The sequence below is a fragment of the Heterocephalus glaber genome, unplaced genomic scaffold (genome assembly GCF_053883595.1).
Source record: "Heterocephalus glaber isolate CG9 unplaced genomic scaffold, H.glaber_assembly_v1.0 deba00000621, whole genome shotgun sequence".
In the NCBI taxonomy this organism is placed as follows: domain Eukaryota; kingdom Metazoa; phylum Chordata; class Mammalia; order Rodentia; family Bathyergidae; genus Heterocephalus; species Heterocephalus glaber.
The window spans coordinates 22504882-22524163 of NW_028258153.1; the positions used below are offsets into that span (position 1 = coordinate 22504882).

Below are 19282 nucleotides of genomic sequence, written 5' to 3' on the forward strand. Positions count from 1 at the left end.
AGGAAGTAAAACTATGGCCTTCTATGAGATATAGTTAAGTAGTGATAATGAAGCATTGTTCTTAATCTGAAAGCTCTAATTATCAGAATCTTTGCTTGCCTTTCCCTTACCTGTCACATATCCCCTCTTCCATGATTTCTCAAACTCATCTTTCCCTTTATAGCGTTAAAAAAATATTGAAAATATTTTTGGACTATTATATGATCCATAACCAGTTTCTTAAAAACTACTATTATTCATTTTTGATATGAGGTTTCACTATGTTGCCTACATGGACCTTGAATTTCTGGGCACAAGCTAGCCTCCTGTCTTAGCCTCTCAAGTAGCTGGGATGACAGGCATGTGTCATGGCACTCAGCTAACACTATTATTTTTATGTTACCTTAACTCAAATTATGAGTCCAAATAATATCTTAAGACACTTAAGCTCACTAACTAGCATTTCCCCCCAGATTTAAGGACTCTTTAAAGAAAAAAAGCAGGCTGTAGAACACTCTGTATACTACAAACCCATTTTATGAAGAGGGAAAAAGAAAAAGGAAGAAACTCTCCCTGCATTCGATGATACATGCTTAAAAAAACCTTTGGAAAGATGTGTCACAAGAAAACCTTCAGGATGATTGATTCTTCAGAGTGGGATAGAAAGGGCGAGAGAGGGAAATGGACTTTAGTTTTGAAACTTTCATTTTACCAATCTATTATTTCTATTTATTTTTACAAACTGCTACTATTCTTATAATCAAGTTAGAATTTGGAACAGTGAAGAGCTACTCATTCAATGAGTCCTTGATGTTTGTTAATGCCTACTATTGGTACTTTATACATATTTTCTATTATCTTCATAACTCAGAAAAAATGTGGATCTAAATCAAACTCTGAAGTGTATATTCTCATGTTCCCATTATCTCATATTGTTGAAATAGAACTCAGACCTGCTTCCTATTACCTATTATATAAACATGTAATAAGATACTCTAGTACATATTATTGATGAACGTCATTCTTTTATTTAGCAGACATTGAAATGCCTACTAAGTTACACTATGTATTGTGCCTACATCTTGAATTGAATATGGGCCTTTTGTTTTTCAGCCTTTCAAGTGCTGGGATTACAGGCATGCGCCACCACACCTGGATTAAAACTGCAAACACTTGGGCCGAGGATTTAGCTCAGGGTGCTGCCACCTGCCTCGCAAGTGCAAGGTCCTGAGTTCGATCCCCCATACAAAAAAAACACTGCGAACACTCTTTTATAGATGCATAATTACTTTTCTTGTGAATCTGTCATGATTTGAATGTGACCCCCGAAGTTCATATGATGGAAACCTAATCCCAGATGCAGTAAGTGTTGAGAGGTGGAAACTTTTCTTTTTCTCTCTCTTTTTTTTTTTTTTAAGCGCCAGGGATCAGGGCCTCATACTTGCTGGGCAGGCATTGTACTGCTGAGCTACATTCCCAGCCTGAGAGGTGAACTCTAAGGGGTGATTAAGTTATGAAGGCTCTGCTGAAGTAATAATGGATTACTGCTATTATTTTGGGAGTTGGTTAGTTACTGTGGGCATAGATTCCTGATGAAAAGGATGCGTTCAGCTCCCTTCCTCTCTCATTCTCATACTCTTGCCCTTTGGTCTTCTGCCAAGGAATGGTGCCAATGCTGTGCTCTTGGACTTCCCAACCTCCAGAACTGTGAAACAAATATATTTATATTGTTCATAAGTTACCCAGTCTCTACTAAGATATGTATGTTTCATTACTTTTCTCTGTGCCTCAACTTCTTTATACAGTGTAAAAAGATGTACATTCCTCAGACATAGAACTCAGACAGTGCTAGCATTTCAAATTTCTTTGTGCAACCATACTAATTTATATAATTCTTATATTTTCTGTTCTTCAAAACAAGAGCATCTGTCAAACAATGAATCAAAAGGAAACATTAGTAAACGACTTGCAGTTCTGGAGGTGCAACTCAGTGGTCGAGAACTTGCCTAGCATGTATGAGGCCCTAGGTTTGATCCCCAGCACTGCAAAAACAATAAATAAATTTCTAGCTGGGTGTGATGGTACATGCCAGTAATCCCAGCACTCAGGAGCCTGAGGCCAGAGGACAGCTTGAGCTCAAGACAAGCCTGGGCAACATAGTGAGATGCTGTCTCCAACAAACAACAAAATAACACATTTCTGAGTGAGAAATTCCTATATCAAAACCTACCTAAAAAAGAAAACTATAAGTCAATCTCCTTAATAAAGATGCAATAATCCTCAATAAGATATTGACAAAAAGAATGCAACGCATCATCAAAAGGATCCTACATCATGACCAAGTAGGTTTCTTTCCAGGGTCACAAGAATGGCTCATCATACACGAATCAATGTATTACAGCACATGAAGAGAAGCAAGGACAAAAACCACATGATCACATCAACAGATGCAAAAAAAGGCTTTTGAGAAAATATAACACCCGCCAGGTATGGTAGCACATGCCAGTAATTCCAGCACTCTGGTGCACGGTGGTGCATGCCTGTAGTCCCAGGACTCAGAAGGCTGAAACAGAAGGATTACTGTGAGTTTGAGGCCAGCATGGGCTACATAGTGAGTTCACGGCCAGCCTGAACTACATAGAGAGACACTGCCTCAAAAAAAGCAAATGAATACAATATAGTACAATAAAAAAAAGGACAAACGGTTTGAATTAACACTTCACCAAAGAAAATATACAATGTCCAATGAGTACAAGATGTTCAATACCTGTTTTAAGTCAGCTTCCTGTTAATGTAACAAATACCTAAAATAGTAAACTTATAAAAAGTTTATTTTGGCTCATAGGAAGCACATTTGTAAAATATAATTATTGAATCCACACTGAAAGAAGAAGGTACCATTCTAGTATTCTCAAATTTTTTCTCTATATTCAGAAATTTTCATGTTGAAAAATAAGAATAAAAAAGAAGGAATTGTGATCACTATTTTCAAGTAAAGAAAGATTTTTGAAAAAGGAAAAGAAATAACAACTGAAGATTGGGAAAGGGGTTACTGAAAGTCAACCTGAGGGGCCGGGGATTTAATGCTCAGTGGTTCCGACGCCTGCTTCAAAAGCACAAAGTACCAAGTTTGATTCCTGGTACCCCCCCACCAAAAACAAAGTCAACCTGTATAGGACTGCCTGTTACTGTCCACCCATCTAAAGCATGCGCTTAGAGGCCTTAATATACACATAAAGTATTTAACCATACCTTGCAGCATGTGGTCTAGATGCTGACACAGGGGAAGGCTATCCATATATGGAGTCAGGGAGTATTTGGGAAATCTCTGTGCCTTTTTCTCAATTTTGCTGTGAACCTAAATTGCTCTTTAAAAAAAGCCTTAAGTTTAGGGGGTAAAAGAACCTATTATCACATAGTTTTTATGGGATTCCAGGCACTGTTCAGCTGAGTGTTCAGCCAGGATCTTTTACAAGACAGCAATCAAGGCATAGGCTGGTGCCATAGCTGTCTCAAGGTTCTACTGAGGCAGTGTCTGATTCAGAACTCACTCTGTGGTTGTCAGTAGGATTCAAGTTCCTCATAAATTACTAGGCATGGGTCTCAGTTCCTTGCTAACTATTGGCAGCTGGCTGACCTCAGTCCTTTGCCAGATTCTCAAATTCCAAGAAAGTGCACAAGAGCCAGAGAGAGTATACTAACAAGGTAGGGGTTACAGTCTTTAAAATCTACTGAGGGGGATGATATGCCATCACTATTGCCATATTCTACTTGTTAAAATGAAGTTATTAGGTGTAGCCCACATTCAGAAGACAGAATTACACAAGGGTAGGAATATAGTATCAGGAAGCAGGAATTATTGAAAGCCATGTCAGAGGCTGACTACCATAACGTACACACATTTGGTTTTCATTATTTACAGTGGTTATATTCTACGACCTATAAAGTCTCACAAACACGAAATTAGGGACACCCAAAGTTAAAGGGGAAGGGGTTTATTTAACTTACAGTTTGTAGAGTTTTCAGTCTATAATCGGCTGGCTCCAAGGCAGAGTGGCAGAGGGGCAAGTTTGTGGTGGTGGAAGCAGCAACGGCCTTAACAGTGTCTTTCTGCTCCTTTTATCTTACTCAGACTACTTAGGGTGGGTAGCACCTTAATCCCAGTACCCTCAGGCCTAGCCCCACCATGAATCAATCACATACTCTAGAGTCACCCACCTAGAAAAAGCATGAGGCTTTGGGGGGACATCAAGACACAAGCCATAACAGTTATAAATACACTTTAGCAAGAAAGACAAGGGGTAAATACAGAATTCAAAACTAATTACGATTGACTATATCATATACATTGCTAAAAACCTTTAAAAATACACACATGGAGCCAGATTTGGAGGAGCATGTCTGTAATCCCAGCACTTGGAAGGCTGAGGCAGGAGGGTCACCAAAAGTTTAAGGTAAGCATAGACTACATAGTGAACACAAGGCAAGACTTTGTCTCAAAAAAAATTTATTTTTTATTTTTTTGGTACTGGGAATCGAACTCAGGTCCTTGCGCTTGTGCAGCAGGCGGCGAAACCACTGAGCTAAATCCCCGGCCCTAACACTTTTAGTAAGTATAAAGACAACACATTTTGTTTGCGTCTTGAAGTAAGAACCAAAGACTTTTAGCCATCTTTATTTGGCATTTTTTTGGCTATTCAATCACTTTAATGCTATTGCAGAAGCAATAAAAACTGAAAAATTATTATACATTCACAATAGCTCAGAATTTACCTGTGGCCCTCTGCCAATGTGAGCTTATTTGAATGTAGGCTTTCTTCTCTAACTTGGTGTGAAATAAAGATGTTTGCTGCCAGACATCAGAAATTAGAATTTCTAATCTTAACAGCACAGAAAAAATTAGAATATGATTTCTTAAACTTGGTTTTAGAGTCAATTCAATCTCTGTTTCTTATCAACTTGACCCAGCCATCAAATTAATGAATAACATTAACAAAAAAAAGTACTCTACATTTTATTCTGACTTTCACGCAAGAACATCCAGTACTAAATAGAATTAACAGTTTATTCAATTACACACACACCTGATTTTCTACTGACTTAATTATCTACTTTGTAGTTAGAGAGGATAATTGTGGCAATTACAGAAATCTTACCATGAAACTGTTCTAATAAGTACCTAAATTTTGCAATAATTACACATTTCTTTTAAACACTGGGAATTTATATACACATAAAAATATCTTAAATATATATAAGAAATAAAAGAGTATTATAGACATAAATTCATTACTTAAAGACTGATTTCCTTTTTAAACAGAACAGGTACTACAAATACTTATTACTAGCAGAGACTTCAGAATAATGTAGTTCACTTTCCTAGTGTCGAAGCTTCTGGTTTTAGATGGTACCTGGACCTGTGTCAGTGAAATTTTTCTTTCTCTTATCTGACTATTGAGAAGAAAATCTCAACTTCATGGTTATCTTTATTACCTCTCAAACATTTGCTGTTTTTGGCAAGCAATATCTAGTTATTTGATATAGCTTTGTTTTCATCTGTTTTTAAATAAAATTTAAAATTACCTTCTACTTACATTGGCTTTCCATTTACAATAATAATGGAATGTTTCCCTTCAGAATACGTACACTTTTTATTAACTGGTTCGAAGTAAATATTAATACGTAATATATCATGCGAATAATATAAAATGTTTCCCAAGATTTAGTTATATATAGACATAGTGAAAATCATGGTAGTTCCTTGAATTTTAGAAAATATGATTACGTATTTTCAAAAAGTTTTTGCTCCTCAAACAAAACAAATATACTGTTTGTGTATGGATACTAATAGAAACTAACACATATTCTAGAGCCAAAACACCTTTTGAATACTAGGTTCTATTACAGGCTATGTTAATTTTGTGTAAATTACATACTATTGTCTCAGTGTCCTCAATATAAGGTAAAAATACAAAGGTAACCATTTTGTAGTGTTTCTCTAAGGGTAAAATTAAAAGTTTAATGAATATAAAACACTCTGGCATGTATTGAGTACTTCAAAATGTTATTTAGTTAGGATTTTACTTGAATTATTAAAGATTTCATATTAAACTACTAAATTCTCTTTATTTGTTCACTGAAAAGTGGATACTCAGTCTGTCCAATAACTCTATAATCCTGGTAAAGTGAATTATAGTTTACTACTAGGTTTATCCCATCAGAAATAACATTCTGTAAGATAGACAATAGGAAGTAAGATGATAGGTCTTTCTCACAGGGGAAGGGGATCAAGAGATGGTGGGAGAAGGAAGAACGATGGGATGAAAAAAGTATTAGATGTGCTATGCAGATGTACAAACTCCACACAAGGAATGTAAACATTATATACTATAAACATGTATTCATAAAATTTTTTTAAAGAATCTTATCTTGCATTAAGCAAGTACTGCATTTTATGACCCATTACATAGTTATCTACCACTAACGTCTTAAGGTCAGAGGGAAATAGGACTACGAACAGGATATGGGGATAGAAGATGTAAGGACAATACCTGTGAAAGTTATGAGTCTGATCGGGCATAACAGAGGTAGGATTTTCTAAGGAAAAAAGGTGAGGAGGGAGAGCTCAGAAAACAAGATCTCAAGGTGAAAAAAAAGAACCTAATAACTTTATAATTTTTGAGAGCTAGGTGTACTTAATATTATGTACTGTGCAGGCAGAAAATTACTGGCTAATATTAAGGTTCTCATTTAATAATAGCAGTCAAATATGATACCTATCCCCTTTAATGAGACAATTCCAAAACATAGACTCAAGACAGAAAATCTTTTAAAAATACTGAGATAGGTGTTATAAATCCATAAATCTTGTCTCTACTCACCTTGTAGAATTTTCTGATGATATTGTTCTGGTTGAATTCATACTTTATGCCTATCTGATGGCAAAATTAGATCTGAACTACTAAGAATTACACCAAAATCAATTATATAGATTTCCAAATGTCAGAAGTTATTTCCTTTTTAAAATGCTAATAATTAATCTCCAAGGAGATACAAGCAAACTACATTTCAATTGCTGGGACTGGAAAAGGCAAGGTTTGCTTTATTAATTTTCATTTTTGTTTTGTGAACAGAGGTAGTATTCAAGTTGTTGGTGCTCTATAATCTGAATAAAACCTACAATCTCATAGACCATAACAATGCTCATGTATCTTTTTCCAACATTAATAATTAACTGCTAATATTTAATTATCTTAAAAGACAGTGCATTTATTATATATCTCAACTAAAGCATCACAGACTGTTAATTCTGCTCTTTCTTTTTTTTTAAACCCCCTTTCTGGTACTAGAGATTGAACCCAGGACCTTTACATTGAATTACATCCCTACCCCTACAGCCCAGCTCTTTTCATTTTGAGAAAAGCTCTGGCTAAATTGCTAGGCTTGAACTTGTGATCCTTGTGCCTCAGCTTTCCAGAGTGCTGGGGTTACAGGTGTGTGTTACCATTCCTAGCTCATTCTGCTAAATCTTTTAAGAAACAGCCTACAAAAGTTGGGTGGAATGGAATGGATAGTCTAAAGAGATTTCATTGATTTGGACCCGATTTCATTGCCTCTAAAAAAACTATATGATTCAGTTTTATAAGAACCACAAAATTTATAATTTTTTTAAAATTTAAGAATTAGAGGTAAGTAAGTAACCTCTCTTCAACCCCCCAACTCTATATCAAAGAAGGCTTTTGAGTGATAATGTGAGACTTTGTAAATCAGCAAAATTATAATCATTTAATGTGGTTGGTCTGTCAGAGTTTCCCAAAGAACTCCTGTCATACATTCTTTTTTTTTTGTACCAGGGATCGAACTTGGGTCCTTGCGGTTGCGGGACATGCTGCAGAATCACTGAGCGAAATCTCTGGTTCTTGTCATACATTCTTAAAGGTCCACTATTATATCCTTTAGTTCTATCACTAAGTACCTCATAGTCTTCAGCGTCAACTGAAGTTGGGGGAGAGGGGTGAGTAAAGTTTTTTTTCTGAAAAAAAGAGCTGTATTTTGTTATACTTTGAGAACCATAATACTCTTTCACTGCTGCTTCACCTTACCCTATTCAAGGTATTTCCCTCTTACCTTTGTAGGAAGGAAAATAAATATGGCCCTGGTGATTGTATCAATGTGGTTATGGCCACTATAAATGTATGCTTGATAAGAAAAATGTAATTCCAATAACAGCAATGAATGCTTTGACGTCAGGAAGTAAACTGTTCAGCTGGAAACAATCTACAGAGAAATGATTAGCATTAACAGATAATATTAAGTACCTTTTGCTGTTTTCAGAACATAACCTCAGTATGTGGCCATTAAAGTCATAACGGTTTTCTTTACCAATATCAAAAGAAGCTACAGGTGTACTTTTCAAGTAAGCTTATTTGGAAATAAGATCATGTAATAGCATCTACTTCAGGAAAGTTTTCTATATTCCAATATTCAACAGTTAAAATCTCATTTTTCATTTTTGAGGTGGGGAGAAGGGAAACTAAATATGGCTTTTTGGGAACTTTTAAGCATGATTAATATAAAATGAGGGAATTAATAACTTTTTGCTTTTTAAAATTTTTTTTGGTACTGGGGATTGAACTTGGGACCTTGCACTTGCAAGGCAGGTGCCGGAACCACTGGGCTAAATCCCTGGCCCAAAAACTTTTTGCTTTTGTCTGCACTTGCTATCCCACAAACTGTTTTTATTGTATTTGTTCTTATAATTGAAAGCAGCAACTAGCTTCAACAAACACCTTTCCATTATATGAATCTATTAAATTCATTTTTTTCCAGATAAAACAAAATGTTCTTTTTAAGAATTGACAATACAGGGCCAGGGATTTAGCTCAGTGGTTTCGCCACCTGGAGCACAAGTGCAAGGACCCAAGTTTGATCCCTGGAATAAAAAATAATAAAAAAAAAAGACAATATTTTAGGATTTATACATTAGAACACATCCCACAAACATTATTGTATTACCATTATGTGCCCCAAACTACATTTGTTACTTTTCAAACAAAGGGGCATTAAAAAAATCTCCATCACTAAGGCCTTCAGAGTTTCAGAAAAGATAGGCAAAGAGACAATTACAAAATATGTGAAGATTTAGTTATGCTGCCTGTGATTAACTGCAAAATTTTCAGAAATAAGAATGAAATGTGTATGTATCTACAGGTGAACAAATAATAGGTCAAATATAGCAAAATATTAACAATTAGTGAATCTGGATAAAAAACAGTACTTTGTACAATTTTTTCTTTGTATAATTTTTGTACCATTGTTAAAGCTTGAAATAATTTCAGATTTAAGTCTATAAAAAATTTTTGTTGGGGGCCTAATATATTAACACTTGACATTTACTAATAAAATAAGTGATAGGCAATATGTTAAAGGAAGAAAAGCTATAAGTCAGCTCACCAGAGAAAAACAATTACTTCCATGATTATTCTTCCTGAGTAGCATGGATGCTCATCAGGACAGAGGGTTTTGTTTTGGTTAAACACAGTAGTTGCAGGCTAAATGTGATTTTTTTAGTGTTATTTTTCTTGAGATGAATCCAAAAGCCAATATGCATCTCATTTGCTAACTTCAACTTAACTTGAACACTTAAAAATATTCAGGTTACATCTCAATTATAGAGGTGATAGCACTTTCAAAGTATAAAAAACTAGGCAAAAACAAGGCTTTATCAGCCATGGCAAAGATGATGTGAGGTACAGAGCTGATGTTTCAGTTAACTCTGTTCTCAGAAAATGAAGTGATGAACATTTTCCAGGTAGGCGCAGTGCCACTGAGCCAAATCCCCGGCCTGAAGTAATGAACATTTTAACACCTTAATTAAAGTAAAATTTTCACACAATAAAATGAACATTAGACTTTTACTGAAAGATGTTAAAGCTGTCATTAAGAAAAGCTAAGGCTTGGCACTATGCCTGCCTTGCAAGTGCAAGGTCCTGAGTTCAATCCCTGGTACCCCTACCAAAAAAACCCCAAAAACTAAGGCAAAAAGATTTTGCAAAAGACAAGTTTTAAAATGCATATTAAATTGCTTTTTCTACTTAAAATGTAGCTTCTGCCACCCCAAAGGTATCAACAGAAAATTAAGAGGTGAAATGACCAGATTTCAAACTATTTTACATCATTTATCTCAAATGTAACTCATTTCACTGTTCAGAAATAATCGTTAAGAGAAAAGAATGCTTAATTTGATTTAAATATTATCTAATTCATACATGTACTGAAACATCACTTGGCACCCCATAAATATGTACATTTTAAAAATATTAAAATTTTTAAAATTTTTTAATTAGAAATGAACAATATATAGAAAATTCAATAGTGAACAACAGAATGATTATGTATTTCACTAATAAAAATTAATAATCATTCTTCAAAATCATCTCCATAAAGTTTTATTTAAATAATACCACTGCAGATGAAGATATAATGAAATATACACTCTCATATATCACTGATGGCAGTAGGAACTATTTCAATCATTTCAAAAACAATTTGATGATACATGAAGAACCTTAACACATTGATACCTGTGAATACTGAAATCCCAATTCTGGGAATTATATTATTATATACTAAGCTATATATACAAAGATACTCATTGTAATAAAAAATTAGAAAGTCTAACTGTCCAAAAATAAGGGAATGGACAAGGAAAATATCTAGTTCACATGAAATATAACTATTATGAAACATATAATAATCTGAAAATACTTATGGTAAAAAAAAGCAAGACATGTATGTTACTGGCACAAATACACAAAAATTAAAGAGAAAAGACTGGAAAGAAATAGTCAAAATATTGATAATGACTACATATGAGTTTTCAGAACATCAGAGATGATTTCTTTCTACTTATGTCTTTTTTGTCTTTTTGAGACAGGGTCTCCCTATATAGCTCAGGTTGGCCTTGAACTATGTAGCCCAGGCTGGTCTCAAACTCGAGGCAATCTTCCTGTCTCAGCCCCCCAAGTGCTGAGATTACTTGTATGTGCCACCAAGCCCAGCTTTATGTCATCTGTATTTCCTATTATGTCCCATTTTTGGAGATGGGGTTTCACTATATTGCTTAGGTTGGCCTCAAACTCCTGGGCTCAAGGGATCCTTCCACCTTGGCTTCCTCAGTAGCTGGAACTATAGATGTGCCACTGTGCCCACCTTATGGCATTTTTTCTATTTTTTCCAAAATAACAAAAAAATTACTTTATACAAGTAATGCACAAATATGTGATTTAAAACTATAGAAATAGCATGTAATGTTTCTCACCAATAGTCACCTAACACTGTCCCTTTTATCTTTTATAAATTTGTGCCATGTTTTTCATAATTTTTAAAATATATTTTTAAAACAAAATTTTTAAAACTTTAAAGAAAAAACAATCAATAAACTTTCTTATTAATAAATATGACCATGAACAAAAATCTCTGCTTAATTGTATATTTTATTTCTTTAAACTTCTACACTGAAAACTTTTTCGTTTGTTTAAACACAGCATTTGCAGGTTAAAGGTGGGGTTTTTTAGTGTTATTTTTCTTGAGTGATACAAAAAGCCAATATTCATCTTGTCTGCTAACTTCAACTTGACTTAATTTTTTTGTTTGAAGAACAAAGTACATAAACTGGACTAATGCTCCCAAGTTATAGCTCTTTACTTAAACACTTTGCCTTTTTACCAAGATAGCATTCATTCCTCAGCTGGTAATACTGCTTTTATATCAAAAGATTAACACAAACCAAGATCCAGGTGAAATTGTAAAGAGCTCTGAAGATAAGTACAGTATGTACAAATTCATTTCACCTCTTCATCTAGCCAAATGTACAAATGAAAATTAACTTCTTTTGTTTGAGGAAAATTAATGTACCCAATTCAGTCCAATCTCTTAGTAAATCTAAGAGCCTTGAGTAGGTAGAAACCCCAGAGAGAAAACTTCCTATTACTTTCCATTTAGTTAAAGGAAATAATCCAGAATAGAAGATTCCAGAGTATGCACTAATAAAATTTGCTGACTGACAGAATTCATAAGATGTGCTGTATTTCAATTTTTAAAACCGTTTTAACTTCCATAGCCAGGCATGGTGGCAGATGCCTGTAATCCCAGCACTTGGGAGGCTGAGTTAGGAGAAATGCCATGAGTTCAAGGCCAGCCGGGGCTGCACAGTGAGTTCAAGGCCAGCTTGGACTACAATGCAAGACCTTGTCTCAAAAAACAAAATAACTTTTTAAGCTTTAAAATGTTTTATTTGGAAATGATTTAAAACTTAACCATTTCAAGAACAAAAGAAAGAAAACACCATACAATATACCTTTACCCAGATTTACCTATTGTTACCATTTTATCCTATTTGCTTTGTAATTTTCACTTTCTACACATCTATACATATATGCAGTGTTTTGTTTTTTGAATCATCTAATTGTAGGTTATATATTGACATTCTACTCATGAATTTATTTTCCTTCCAATGATTTATAATTCATTATTGAATTTATTTTAGCACTCAAACTGACCCAAATTTAGTCAACAAGTTGTGACAACTTGTGACAAGTTCCCATCATATTTTGGGGCACTATTTTCCTTCCTTACTAGCATTAGAGTTCATGCTTATTTTGAAGCTATCCTATTCTTACCCTGGAAGCATTTTCTCAGGGAGCCCTCATTTCTGTTAGTTTAGAATGGTATTAGAGACTAATATCTGGCCATTATGAATGCTTATTACTGATGTGGGGTACTTTTGCTTCTTGTCCTTCTGAGCAAATAGAGATAAGAAATATATGTATGAGGCCTGGAGGTGTAGCTCAGTGCAGAGCACATGTTTAGCATTTATGAGGTCCTTTGTTTGATCTCCACTACTCCAAAAGTGTATATAAATGTATATGTGTACTAATACATACACATATGCATATATATTATATATACAGACACAATAAACATACATGTAACATATTCATATGCATATTTTTAAAGTCCTACGTCCATACCAATAACTCTAATTGCAATTTATTTGCATAGGCTTCTCTTTTGACTTCTACAACTACGTATCGTATTTCTTCCACAAGAATGCTGGTTCTCAAGAACATCACCATTTTCTTATTCCTACCATTGTTTCAGAAATGTTGTACTCATACTACTTAAAACCAAATCTAAAAAGAGCTCAGGATTTGTTTATCATTCTCCACTTGATTCCTTCTATCCCATCTTGCCCAAAAGAATATAAATAGTCAAATACCATGTTTATGAATTAGTTGGATTAGTTCTTCCTTCTCCCCTCCAGTGTGGTTTTAGTATTTATATGACATTCCATTGGATTCACATGTTTTTTTCAGTTTTTCTACCTTCTAGTCTTTAATGATTTAACTTTATTTTTATAAAAGCTGTAGTCAAGGGCCAGGGATTTAGCTCAGTGGTTCCGCAGCCTGCCTCACAAGCGCAAGGTCCCGAGTTCAATCCCCGGTACCAAAAAGAGAAAAAGCTGTAGTCAGAGAACTGTCACTCATTTCATATCTTTTCTGCCCCATTCCTTCCATTCCTTGTAACATCCATTTTCTAACATCCATTATTTTCTAACATCCATTTTTATTTTTTTTGTAAAGATAAGCAGATAATAAATATGCTTTCTTATTTCTCTTTCTGTCTTACATAAAAGACAGTATACTATATACTGCATGCTTGTTTACATCTAATATTGTCTGGTAATCACTTTATGTCAGTTAATAGAGATCTTAGGGGTTTTTTGGGGGTTTTTTTTACAGCTATATTGTTAGTATTTTATTGCACGTTATATATTATAGTATATTTTTAATAACTGTATATTTGTGGACTTTCAGGTAGTTTCTAATATTATGCAGTTATAAGTAGTACTGCACCCAGGGATTTTGCTCAGTGGTTCTGGGGCCTGCCTCAAAAACACAAGGTCCTGAGTTCGATCCCCGGTACCAAAAACAAACAAACAAACTAACTAACTAAATAAATAAATAGTCTTGCCATGAATAATTATTTATATGTATTTTCATACTATTGAAGATGTATCTTCCAGATAAATTCCTAGAAATGGGAATGCAACGTGGAAGAGTAAACACACATTTAGTTTTCTGGCGTTGCTTATTTTGAGTTGTTTTATCTTATTTCAACACAGTATCTATGTTGCCCAGGCTGGTTGTAACTCCTGGGATCAAGTGGTCTTGTTGCTTCAGCCTCCCAAGCAGCTGGACTACACGCATGTCACTGAGCATAGGTGCAGTTTTCTTAATACTGCCAAATTCCCCTCCATAGCAGTACTATATTTTGACTCCAACTAATTTGGCAATATATTGATGCCTTTCCAGTCCTAATGAATTTCTCTTAGATTTCAAACGTTAGGCAGATATCATTTTATAATGCTGGTGCTCTCCCTCTCACTCCTGTTAACCCTGAATGTTTGTTTTATACTTTCCAAATCTCTGGAAAAAGGAATTAGAAAGAAAAGTCACTTTACTTACTGAGTGGAGTTGTGTCAGGAGGTGGAAAATTCTCGGTAAAGTTGACATTACATAAATCTGCACTACAGCAGCAAAAACGGTATGTTCCATTCTGAATCGAGGAGGGGGTGGTAGTTACCACACATTCTTCATAGTGACACTCTTGGGGATCTCCAATGTGAGACCAACATCCTAAAAACCAGTATTAATATAAATAAGTTGGGAGACAATATGATAAAGAAAACTAAAAGGACAGGGACCTAATAACCCCAATTAATATAAACACTATATCCCATGACATTAGTTAGGACAAATATCAAGAAGTACGAAAAAGGGGATAGGGGAATCGGAGAAGGGGAGGGGAAGGGAAGGGAATAAAAAAAAAAAGAAGAAACAAGCTGCAATATGTACATGTAACTACTCCCAAAGACGACTATAAATTGCATGAATTGCAATTTATGTAATAATAAAATAAAAAATATATTAAAAAACTAAAAGAAAAACAACAAAATAAGAATTACAATAAATATGAGTATATACAAGTTATAAAACAATATTGCAAATCAATTAAAAAAGAACACAGAAAAATGGCAAAAAATATCACAGACATTTCACAAGGAAAAAAGGCACCAACAAAATGTTTAATTGTATCATTATTCTAAGGATTACTAAAGTACCAATAAGGTTACCAGTAGTTCTAGGTTTAAAAATAATATGCAATTGGGCCGGGGATTTAGCTCAGTGGTTTCGCCGCCTGCTGTGCAAGCACAAGGACTGGAGTTCGATCCCTGGTACCAACAACAACAACAACAAAAAATATATATATATATATATATATGCAATAAAAAAAAATCCAATCATAACAAGGATTCCATGATACAGACATACACACACACAATCCATCAGGGAAGAAAAATGATGGTATTTTTGGAAAGTGACAAGGCAATTCCTATGCAAAGCCTTTAAAATCTCAGATATTTTATAATCTAAAAATTCTACATCAAGAAATCTACTTCAAGGAAACAATCAGATATAAAGATCTATGTTCAAAGTTGTTCACTACATACTAACTACAGTGAAAACGTAAAAATGACATAATGTTCATAATGTCCAACATGTGTAAATAAACCATGATACAATGAAATGTGCAGATGTTAAAAATATTTTCAGAGGCCAAAGACATGGAGAAAAAGACTATGAAATTATTTAGATGATAATTACTCTAATTCTGAAAAAAAGAAAACACATGTGCATAAAAATGTAAAGGTATATAGAAAATACACCTGAAGAGGATAAACTAACAGAAAGAAAATACTTTTTAAGACTACAGAATTGGGCCAGGGATTTAGCTCAATGGTTTCACTGCCTGCTGAGCAAGCGCAAGGACCCGAGTTCGATCTCCCGTGGGGGCGGGGAAGAGTACAGAATTGTAGGCTGGGCATGGTGGCACACACCTGTAACCCTTGCACTTGGAAGGCTAAGGCAGGAAAATCATCACAAGTTCAATGCCAGCCTGAACTACATAGTGACAACCTGTCAGAGACAGGCACAAATTCCCTATGATGAATGTGATTATTATGTATATCAAGAGTACCAATAAAATTAATTTTAAAAAAACAGCATGGAATTGTAGGCTTTTATTTTTTCTTTGTAGTTGTCTGTATCTTTAAAATATTACTTGAGCATGTATCAACTTATAATAATAAAGATATTATTTAAATTCTTTTACAAATTTGTGGCTTATGGGTAAATATATACACAAAAGGATACACACATTTTAAAATTTACTATTTTTCTGTCTATGTCCTTTTTCGATAAACTTCAATTGTATGAAAAAATCTATTTCAGATAAGAAAAGTATTACTTGCCTTGTTTTACAAGATTTATGTCCCCTTTTGACTTCTCCCAAAGGCCATAGCATGTGCTACCTTTTGAACATAATATTGTTCCATTTTCATGAGAGATTCGACTCTCACCTATCCCAAGGTCTTGTTGATATGGATCTTTAAATGCACATAGCCGTTCTTGATTCTGGGAAGCTAAAATAAAGAAAATAGCACAATGACAGGTTAATTTTATCATAATTTTTGCAAAACAGTATATAAAAATCTTAGTCTCTACTAAATCCTTCAAATTCAAATCACTGAATAAATTTATAATTTTATAAACTTATTCAATAACTTCCTTCTACTTATTGGTTAATTTGTAGCATTCAAACTAGAAGCAAATCTTGAAATTCGTTTCTCAAAAGCGATCCATTTTACTCAAATTATTCTTAACATTCTTTCTCTCATTAAATACTTTTGGTGTCCAAATAAAGAAATATCATCAAATAAAATGTCCATGTTCTAAATTAACTTTTAAAACAAATAAACAGCTATAGAGACCTCATGTAGTACTCAGTTTTTATCATATAGTCTATTGCAAAAAAGTTATTAAGCACGATAAGCTAAGGATATAAAGAACTGCTACAAATGGGCACATTCATCCTTTTTGGAGTGACATTTCTGTTCTAAAATTAGATTGTGGTAATAATAGTTACAAAACTACATTTACCCAAAAAAAGAAAAAATCATGATATTGTTCACTGAAAATAAGTGAATTTCATGGAGACTTTATTAAATCTGTTTTAAAAACTAAGGCTATTAGTAGGCAAGAAGAAAATAACATTCCATTATTTAAAATGTTAACATAATAGCTCGAAGAAGTATTCAACAATTCCTTTACTGAAGACAGAACCTAATGTAATTTTAATTACAATTTATCTGTCTCCACACATAGTCTAATTTAACTGATTTCTATAGAACATTTGCCATATAACTTAAAAGCTAACAAATATTTACCAACATTGTTGAGACTATCAAAGAAGTAAAGGTTATCAAAAGCAATACTTGATCTTTTTTTGATTTCCTAAAGTAGAACTTCCTAATGTGCTTGACTAGGCAGAATATTAAATCTAATAAAATTGCACTTTAGCAAGGAGATGATTAAAATAATGTTTCTGAACAAAACTAAGAACACTGGAGAAGAAATGAAAACAACCAACAGCATGTATTACAATGGAAAGTAATTCAAAGTACGGTTAGGCAATAAGAGTAACTACGAGCAGGTAATAGAGTTCTAGCCCTCAAACCTCTTATATACTCGTCCATCTATTTGCACCCCCCCAACCCGATCCTGAGACGGAGTCTATGTTGCTCAATATGGTCTTGTGTTTAGGTGATCTTCTTGCCTCAGCCTTCCCAATAGCTAAGACTGTAGGAGCTCTGAGTCTGGCTGTAATAGTCTATTTGGATAGACAAAATCAGAGACAGTAATTAGTGAAAACTAATTATCATTCAATTTGTACATTGTTAAACCACTTTAGATAGTCTTTTGGAAGATATTTACTAATATCCACTAAATGGCCAGAATATATAGTGCTATTTATAAAACTGAATTCTAAAACAATAGCCTACTTAGGATTCTATCACATTTTTATCTCATGTAGTCCCATATTCAAATTCCTTTAATAAACTTATTTACTAGATTATCTTCCACACTTAAGAATGGCAACTCTTCTGCCACCTGTCTTGCAAGCGCAAGGTCCTGAGTTTGATCTCCAGTACAAAAAAAAAAAAAAAAAAAGAATGGCATCTCTTTAGGTTATTACCAGAGACTGGCAAATTTTACCATATTATTATAAAAAATAAGAATATTTTTCTACATATAAAAAGTTCTTTCTGCCACATAAAGAGTCATATTTAGGAGATTCAAACTACATGACATACTTAGGAGATTTTATTTTATATTTTTATTAAATTCTTTTACTGGTATATTTTAGGTATACAACACATTTACATTTCTCATTGGGAACTTGTACTTTACATGATGCGTCTTGGTTCTTATTTTTCCCCATTCCTAGGCCTCCCTTCACCTCCTCCACCCTTCCCTATTTACAAAGACTTTGTTTCCATTTTTTCCATTTCTCAGCATTTTTCCTTTCCCTTCTATCCTTTCCCCTGCCCCTCCCACTACCCCTACCCCTTTGGACCTTTTCTTCCTATTTTGCATTATCAATTATTCATTCTAATCATTGGTACATTTTAAGTATACGATATAATGACATTCAGAATTGGAAATTTGCACCTTTTACATAATCTCTCTTGGTTCTTATTTTTCACCCTTGCCCAGACCTCCCTTCAACCCCTCCATCCCTCCCTATTTACAGCAGCATACTTCATGGACCTTGAGAAAACAATCCAAAAATTCATTTGGAACAAGAAGAGACCCAGAATAGCAAAAGCAATTCTAGGTAACAGACACATGGCAGGGGGTATCACAATCCCCAACTTACAACTACACTACAAAGCTACTGTGATAAAAACAGCATGGTACTGGCAAAGAAACAGACTTGAGGACCAGTGGAACAGATTAGAAGATGCAGAAACAACTCCAGACACACTCCGCCACCTCATCTTCGATAAAGGAGCCAAACACCCTCACTGGAGGAAAGATAGCCTCTTTAATAAATGGTGCTGGAAAAACTGGGTTTCAACTTGCCAAAGATTAAAACTAGACCTATATCTCTTGCCATGCACTAAACTAAAATCGAAATGCATTAAAGATCTAAATATTAAAATAGAAACACTGAACCAGCTGGAACAGTGGTTAGGTAGAACTCTTGAAGACACTGGTGTAGGAAAAGATTTTATGAACAAAACCTCAGATGCCCGTGAACTAGCACAAACAATCAACAAGTGGGATCTCTTCTTATTAAAAAAGCTGCACAGCAAGAGAAACCACCAGCAGCGTGA

General features: G+C 34.2%; 1 protein-coding gene across 2 annotated transcripts in view; it reads right to left on the reverse strand.

Annotated features, from left to right (window-relative positions):
• Bmpr2 (bone morphogenetic protein receptor type 2) overlaps window positions 1–19282 on the reverse strand; it is a 212612-nt gene that overhangs the window by 75553 nt on the left and 117777 nt on the right. For both annotated transcript variants that reach the window (XM_087206265.1, XM_087206264.1), the window contains exons 2-3: window positions 16355–16525; window positions 14508–14678 (exon numbers count right to left, since the gene is read on the reverse strand). In XM_087206265.1, the coding sequence (XP_087062391.1) occupies window positions 14508–14678; window positions 16355–16525 (342 nt within the window). The remainder of the gene's footprint in view (window positions 1–14507; window positions 14679–16354; window positions 16526–19282) is intronic.